The sequence below is a fragment of the Salvelinus sp. IW2-2015 genome, linkage group LG4q.2 (genome assembly GCF_002910315.2).
Source record: "Salvelinus sp. IW2-2015 linkage group LG4q.2, ASM291031v2, whole genome shotgun sequence".
NCBI classification, from domain to species: Eukaryota; Metazoa; Chordata; class Actinopteri; order Salmoniformes; family Salmonidae; genus Salvelinus; species Salvelinus sp. IW2-2015.
In genome coordinates this window covers 18,502,522-18,510,963 of record NC_036843.1, presented here as the reverse complement: position 1 = coordinate 18,510,963, position 8,442 = coordinate 18,502,522, and the positions used below count along the sequence as shown (strand labels likewise).

General features: G+C 41.7%; 2 protein-coding genes across 2 annotated transcripts; one reads left to right on the top strand and one right to left on the bottom strand.

Moving 5' to 3' along the window:
• Nucleotides 1-132: 132 nt before the first annotated feature.
• Nucleotides 133-2,580, top strand: LOC111963429 (proteasome subunit alpha type-6). Its single transcript, XM_023986858.1, has 7 exons — nucleotides 133-303; nucleotides 747-841; nucleotides 941-1,022; nucleotides 1,137-1,292; nucleotides 1,803-1,981; nucleotides 2,082-2,176; nucleotides 2,373-2,580. Exons 1-7 carry the CDS (start codon nucleotides 228-230, stop codon nucleotides 2,428-2,430), a joined length of 741 nt encoding a protein of 246 aa, XP_023842626.1. The 5' UTR covers nucleotides 133-227; the 3' UTR covers nucleotides 2,431-2,580.
• A 2,277-nt stretch (nucleotides 2,581-4,857) lies between these two features.
• On the bottom strand, nucleotides 4,858-7,840 carry LOC111963428 (NF-kappa-B inhibitor alpha). The gene is made up of 6 exons (XM_023986856.2): nucleotides 7,534-7,840; nucleotides 6,630-6,735; nucleotides 6,267-6,480; nucleotides 5,983-6,071; nucleotides 5,575-5,832; nucleotides 4,858-5,345 (listed from the first exon to the last, which is right to left on the bottom strand). Exons 1-6 carry the CDS (start codon nucleotides 7,779-7,781, stop codon nucleotides 5,301-5,303), a joined length of 960 nt encoding a protein of 319 aa, XP_023842624.1. The 5' UTR covers nucleotides 7,782-7,840; the 3' UTR covers nucleotides 4,858-5,300.
• Between the last annotated feature and the right edge of the window lie 602 nt (nucleotides 7,841-8,442).

The window sequence follows — 8,442 nt, the reverse complement described above, 5'->3', positions numbered from 1 at the left end:
ACGTGAAAAAATTATAAAAGAAAGACTCAATCACTTTGAGTCCTAGATTATATATAAAAAAAAAGCATTCATCAAACCAGTGTGAGTAAACCACGCCCCTTCMTCGCTTGACCCGAACATGAATCTACTGTTCCCGAGAACTACTTCCGGGGGTCATTGCCGTGCATCGTTTTTTCCCTGAGCTGTTCTATTTTCAGTTTCAACTTTTATACATATTTACCAACACAATGTCCCGAGGGTCGAGTGCAGGATTTGACCGACATATTACCATCTTCTCTCCAGAGGGCAGACTCTACCAAGTCGGTTAGTATGGGATCGTTATGAAGAAAATAAAAAATACTAACTTGCGCAGTCATCACCGGTAGCAAACTAACGTAAGCTAGTAACTTAGCTAGCTAGTAATGTTAAGSGACATGTTACTTAAGTTAAGCATATTATTAGCTGTTTAATTCTGTCAGTGAACGGATAAAGTATGTTAACATTGTCAGATCCTAACGCGTAAGAAATTGATTATGCTTGCTAACTAGTAGCTAATCAATTAGCTAGTTAGCCAGCTAAGTAGCTATCCTAGCTAACGTTCAAWTTCAAATCTGTCAACAGTTCCTGCTGCACTTGAAATTTGCTAACCTAAGAACTACTCGTGTAACGTTATTTGACAGAAGTTGCCGCTTTGAATCTGTTATCTCTCCCATAAACAACAGTCTGGAGTGATGCATAATGTTTTCCTGTTGTGTTTATTTCCCCAGAATATGCATTCAAGGCTATCAATCAAGGTGGCCTTACCTCATTAGCTATCCGAGGACAAGACTGTGCAGTTGTCGTCACACAGAAGAAAGTTCCAGTAAGAACATTCTTCATGACTTATTCATTGCTCTGTTATTAATATGCCTATGCGATGTTACAGGCTGTAATGAGATGTACTCTTCAATCTCTCCTACAGGACAAGCTTCTTGATGCCTCCACAGTCACACACCTATTCAAAATCACAGAAAARATTGGCTGTGTCATGTCCGGAATGACAGGTGGGAAATATTTTAAGGTTGAAATATCCAATACACACTGAATATTAACTTTATGGAGTGTATTAATTAATTTCTGTAATAATGACAAATAATAACCGATTCTTTTGTGTTCAGCTGACAGCAAGTCTCAAGTCCAGAGAGCTCGCTACGAAGCAGCCAACTGGAAGTACAAGTACGGCTATGAGATCCCAGTGGACATGCTGTGTAAGAGGATGGCTGACATCTCTCAGGTGTACACACAGAACGCTGAGATGAGACCTCTGGGTTGCTGTAAGTGTTACAATTCTGTTTAAAAATAATAATCTTGGACTATAAGTGGTTTCAAATTATTGGAGGTGAACCAAACCTGCTGGTTTAAAATTAACAGTACGACTGTTCCTCACTAATAAAAACGTCAGGACAGCAGAGTCCCTGKCCATCTTATGAAAACGTCTGAAACCCTAGCTTTTCAAAGAGTATCTTAAATAAGACATCTGTCTTATTCCCCCCCCCCCCTAAAAAACGGCACTTTTCCTACTTGCACTGACATTGCTGATAYCTTCTTTATTGAAGAAAAATTGACTTACTATGACTGCGATATGTGGTTCTCACCTAGCTATCTTAAGATGAATGCACTAACTGTAAGTCACTCTGGATAAGAGCATCTGCTAAATGACAAAAATGTAAATGTATTTTTTGGGGGGAAATGCAGAGTAAGAAAGTTGCATTCTTAGCTAAGATGCTTTTAGTTTTGGCCTTTGGTCTCACTTAATTAATTGTTTTTTTTATCCATTGTTGCAGGCATGATAGTGATTGGCGTGGACGAGGAGTGTGGTCCCCAGGTGTATAAGTGTGACCCTGCAGGATACTACTGTGGCTTCAAGGCCACCGCTGCTGGGGTCAAACAGACAGAGGCCACCACCTTCCTGGAGAAAAAGGTCAAGAAGAAACTGGACTGGACCTTTGCGCAAACAATCGAGGTAAAATACCATACCCCTTGGTGTGTAGAATAATATAACCTAAATCAYCAAACTAGTCCCGATTTGAAATAGTTTGAGTTTCATCCTCTTTTGTTTACAGACTGCGATAACTTGTTTGTCTACGGTACTGTCCATTGACTTCAAGCCCTCCGAGCTAGAGATCGGTGTCATTACAACGGAAGACCCTAAATTCAGGTGGGTCTCCATGGGAATTGTTTAATAGTGATGGAACTTTTCGAAGCTTGGTGCAGAAAAGAACATAGGAAGTCATAAGTGTAAATAGAAATGTAATCTTTTTTTGTATGTTGTGTAAACACCAAGTATACACTGAACAGATAGGTTATGTACAGAGAACCAGGCAGAATCAGTATTTGTCTCTCTCCATTTACAGGATCCTGACAGAGACCGAGATCGATGTCCACCTTGTGTCCCTGTCAGAGCGAGATTGAGTGTTTCCATGTGTTCCAGTCTAGAGGGGAGACTACCCTAGAAATATGACAGAGAACACTACCGCTGATCTTCAGAACAAAAGCGCTGACTTCTTTTTTGCTGTACATTTACGCTGTTCAATTAAAGAGAATGTTTTCGAGAAACTCAAATCCTGGTAGGTTTTCTTTCCCCATACAGATATGGTGCATAGATCCAAAGCCTTATGCTGACTGTTATTTGACACCATGATTGTGTGTGTGCTATAGAAATCCCTGAATGTCTTATTTTACTTAAAAACAAAGGCAAGTGGATTCAGATCTTTTGAAATAAATTGTCCACACAGCTCAGCACATTAGTGATGCAATACAATAATATTTGAAAGTTGAGCAATGAGATTGAAGATCCCCTTATTCCCTGTTCTAGACTGCTGGATGTACAGCATTCTTGAAGTGGTTGTAAGCATGTGTGCATTATAAACTTGATATTCACATCCACAAATGTCTTATCAAAGACAACTCTGATTTTTAGCAATCACCTAAAATGGAATTACCTCATCTTCAATGATGACATTTACATAAGTATTCACATTTTCATAAGTATGCATCCTGTTTCCATTCATCGTCCTTGCTGTTTCTACAAGTTGAATGGAGTCCACATGTGGTCAATTCAATTGATAGGGAAAGGCATACACCTGTCTATATAAGGTCTCACAGTTGACAGTGCATGTCAGAGCAAAAACCAAGACATGAGGTCGAAGGAATTGTTCGTGAAGGCACATGACGGCCTCCTTGGAGTTTGCCAAAAGGCACCTAAATGACCCTCGGACCATGAGAAAAAATATTATCTGGTCTGATGAAACCAAGATTGAACTCATTGGCCTGAATACCAAGTGTCATGTCTGGAGGAAACCTGGCACCATCCCTACGGTGAAGCATGGTGGTGGCAGAATCATGCTGTGGGGATGTTTTTCAGGGACTGGGAGACTAGTCAGGTTCGAGGGAAAGATGAACGGCGCAAAGTACAGAGAGATCCTCGATGAAAACCTGCTCCAGAGCGTTCAGTACCTCGGACTGGGGCAAAGGTTCACCTTCCAACTGGACAATGACCTTAAGCACACAGCCAAGACAATGCAGAAGTGAGTTTGGGACAAGTCTCTGAATGTCCTTGAGTGGCCCAGCCAGAGCCCAGACTTGAACCCGATCGAACATCTCTGGAGAGACCTGAAAATAGCTGTGCAGCGACACTCCTCTGACAAAGCTTGAAGAGGATCTGCAGAGAAGAATGGGAGAAACTCCKCAAATACAGGTGTGCCAAGCTTGTAGCGTCATACCCAAGGAGACTCAAGGCTGTAATTGCTGCCAAAAGTGCTTTAACAAAGTACTGGGTAAAGGGTCTGAGTACTGAAGTAAATTCGATATTTCAGTTTTTTTTTTATGTTTGAGAAAGTTCTAAAAACCTGTTTTTGCTTTGTCATGAGGTATTATGTGTAGGTTGATGACGAAAAATGTTATTTAATCAATTTTAGAATAAGTCTAATGTAATGTGGAAAAAGTCGAGGGGTCTGAATAATTTGCAAATGCACTGTATATTCCCCTTCATGAAGACGGTCTGGATTTTCCATCCGAAGGCTTTGTCATTTCTCCTTGTCATGCCGAGTCATATGAGCTTCTCTTATTCCCCCTCGGGACTCTTTTCTGAATGGCCTGGCTGTCCCTCTTGTGTTTCCTGATCACTTCGGGCTTTGAGGGAGCATGCTATGACTAAATAATTTGCCTTCACCTGCAGAGGTTTCTCTGAGAATGCACCACTGAAAAGTAGACCGACAAGGTAAAATGACTCATCTTTGTAGTATGAAAATCAGTAGCTCAGTGGTAGATTCTCATGAGCTGTTAAGCTTGTACTTATACGCATGACAATAACCACACTGACAAAAGTCTCGAAGTTCTACCAGACTGTTTGTACACGCACACACACAGGTAATCAAAGTTACTGTATATCCCTCATCACATGACCTTAATCACATTTAACATCTGAGAGTTCCTCATGTCTGTGAAGCTCTYACTCCCCAGGGAAATTGTTCACTGCTGCCAGTCTTGGCCCCACCCTTACAGGAAATGCAAGTGTACTCAGCTATAATAACAATACTAATTACCTATACAAGTCTATGGATAGATGGTACAGCTCATCATTTGGCTATAACTCATTCAGAAGCCTGATAGACCAGCAACTTGGAACTTGAGTCCCTTATTCTGTTCGGGCATTTGTGATGTGCCATTTTATCTGCATAATAGTGTGTTAGTCTTGAACACTGACCTTTTGGCATCTGTGTAATTTATTTAACATAATTGCATGATTCAGTCTCGTAAAGAGATATGACTTAAGTTCTGAAAAATTACCATCTTTTTTCATCAATCTCCAACAGATGGAAAAACACCAGAAATCAAGGRAATGTTAAATATGGATTGTTTTAATTTACTGGAGTGTGTGGCTTGCTTTACCTTTCCACAAACAATGGAAAGCATTTACAATAGTCAAACTTTATACATTTAAAAAATATAAATCTTTGTATTCACATCCATTTACAATATAATACATGTAGGTGTTATTACATCGTTGGTTGGATGTATGCTGTGATAATGAGTCTTTCAGAGCCATACAGACTTATTTATTGGCATCCATTRTGTTTATTTGGCATCTTCTCAGTGGTTCACATTGTCCATCATCACTTTGTCAGTCTGTTGTACCCCTGCTGTACCAGTCTTCTGCCATCCTCTACCTCTGAGGTTGGCACCACTTCGGCATGCGACTGTACCAAAGCGAAAGCCTGTGCACAGATGAGCTTCTGTCTCTGCCTGTACTACTGTTCTTTGGAGGTTCTGTGGTCTATTTTCTAATGGCACCCATTCCATTGAACGTCATCATACCAACATGTCACCTGCGAAAGGAGAAGGTGGATTAGAGCCAAAGTTCACTCATGACTATCTAAAACGTCWAATCTGCTGGGTTCACTCATGACATACAGCTAGATATGCTGAACCATTTTCACAGTTTAGTATCACTACAGAACTATATGGCAAAACCCTATACAAGCAATCACACACAGTAGCGATGTGTCACACACTCACAGTCCAAATAAACTCACATCAGAGTTAAGTCACACTCACCACTTCATCAGACMGTCCCTCCTCTTCCTCACTGTCCTCAGACTCACTGTCTGGCAGTTCTCTCAGCTCCTGGGCCGTCAGCTCATACAGTTCCCTTTCGATGGAGGCGTTCTGGCGTCCGTAGGTCAAGTGGTACGGCGTGTGACCGCCATAGGTCAGGCTGTTGACATTCGCCCCTTTACTGACCAGGAGCAGCACCAAGTCCAGGTTCTGTAGGTCAACAGCCAGGTGGAGAGGGCTGCGGCCATTGCACTGCTCCTGGAACACCAAGGGACAAACAAGTACCAAATAAGTTAACGGAAAATACATAGCATTTGGATGTTTTTTATTAAATGTGCATGACATAGTCAAATGAGTGGACTATTGTGAGGGTAGGGTTGAAGAAAGACTAAGTTTTTGCATGCATACCTGTGCATCGATGTCAGCTCCGAGATCAACAAGGCTCTCCACTAGCGAGAGGAAGCCATGGATAGAGACCAGATGCAAACAGTTCTGACCTGAAACAGAGAGCAGAGGAAGACCAATGGTCAGAGAAAAGGATAACACTTTACATTAAGCTGCCCTTATACCTGTGTAGTAACTGTAATTACTGCAGTTGTTAAACATTATTTAGTAGTTGCTTAGTTTCAGTATGGCCACAGGTTCCCTACCAGCTGAAACAAGTAACAGAAAATAGACTAGACCCTTCTTACCACTGTAGTTTGGCGTGGCCATGATGGCTGGGAGCTGGGTAGAGCAGCCCTGGGTCTGGGTGAGGACACTGAAGCAGGTGAGAGAGCCCTTCCTGCAGGCGATGTGAAGGGCTGTGTTGCCACTCTCGTCCACTAGCGTGGGGTCACAGCCAGCCTTCAGGAGACACTCCACTATCTCAGCCTGCTCTGTGATCACAGCCAGGTGGAGAGGAGTCTATAGGGGAGGAGGGATTTGGTTAGGAACTGGAAGTATGGGTCTCACACAAAAAACGTTATTGTAAGTGTGCATATACTTCACTCTCTCGTACATACACATAGTATTCTACCTATGCATCTATTTGTGCAGGTTTTAGCTGTATTTACCTGTCTCTGGTAGTTATGTTGATTGAGGAAAGGCTCATTGCATGACAGCGCTATCATCTTCCTTGCACAGTCCTTGGCTTCATGGATAATGGCAAGGTGGAGAAGCCTGCATAGATTTAAAAAGAAATAAGAATGTATTATTTAACTGCTCAGATTACTCAACAAAAGAAAAGAACATGAATATGACATGTAGGGGTTTAAAATGTAGAATGAGAAAACGGCAGCACTTCATAGACTTCACACTTTTTCCCCCTCAAGCTATTTCTACTAGTGGTGGCTTGACGCACTGGCGTACGTTGCAGCGCGTGGTTTCTGGCACGAGGCCTGGGACTTTCCCGGCTGGGGCAGAGTGTGAGCGCCGCCCATTTGACCCCCGGCCATAGTACATTCCGTTCTGATAGCCTTTTGTTTACGTACAGTCCACAATGACCATAATAATCACTCTGACTAACTCCCCCCAATACCTTCCTTGTGCATTGTTTAGAGGCTGCTTTGCATGCAAATGCTAACAATAACTGTTGCACACTGGAAGACACCCACAATTGCGAAAAATTACTCAACTACAAAAATAAGCGTACATTTGTTTTTATATTGTCACATTCACTGGATAGGTGCAGTGAAATGTATTGTTTTACAGYGTATGCCAGAGTAGTAAGGAGCCCCTGAAGCAAATTAGAGTTAAGTGCCTTGCTCAAGGGCACATCGATTGATTTACACCTTGTCGGCTCGGGTATTCGAACCAGGACCCTTAGGTGAATTGCCCAACGCGCTATCCGTTAGGTTACCTATATAGCCTAAAAATAACAATAATAATGCATTATTTATAGTAGACTTGGTGTAACTATCTTCTGACATGGAAAAAAACTTGAATGTCCACAGATGGTATTATAGTTTCTCAACGTACGTGTCTCCATCATCTGAAACTTGTTCCTTCCACAGTTCATTGCCGCATTCGTCTCTCTGCGGTGCGGGACAATCCACACGAAGACGCTCGAGCTCACAGGCGACAACTTTATATTCCTCATCTTTGAGAGAGTCGAGGCCACTGTCCAGCCGCTCTTCATTGAAAGATTTAACTTTCCCATCCTTAGAATGTCGACCATCAGTGTTACAATCCATGTGTTTGAGGATTCTCGCTCGATGAAGGTCCATTGACACTGGCTTCTGTGTTGGTTGTAATTCAGAACTTTACATACACCAGCATTAAATTCTAGTAGTGCCAGAYGGGGAGGAGTCAACACAGGGTGGGGGATTTCCAGGCGGATTGCACTGTCACATTTAAATTCTGCATTTTCATTATTGTGGCCGTTTATCCAACATGAAACGAACCCCCTTAAAAAAACAGATTAGGTTTATGTTAGAACATTGCAGAGGGCATTTGAAGTTTTGAGAAATGTGCATAATCCTACATAAATGCAAATAATAGCCGAAATAAAATCAAGACAATTCACTCAGTTGATTAAAAGTAAGCAAAATATATTTTGCCTGATTATAGTGCATATAGTTGGCTACTTGCAGAATAGATGTCACGTTCGCTGAAATAAATGTCGGACCAAGGCGCAGCGGATGTTGAGTTCCACATTATTTATTAGAAAGTGAAACTAAGCAAAGACAAAAACAAATAAAAAATAAACTAACAACGAACCGTGACTACAGAGTTGCTACGTGCACTAACTCAAAACAATATCCCATAAACACAGGTGGGGAAAACAGCTACTTAAATATGATCCCCAATTAGAGACAACGATTACCAGCTGCCTCTAATTGGGAATCATACAAAAAACCAACATAGAAAATAAACTAGAACACCACA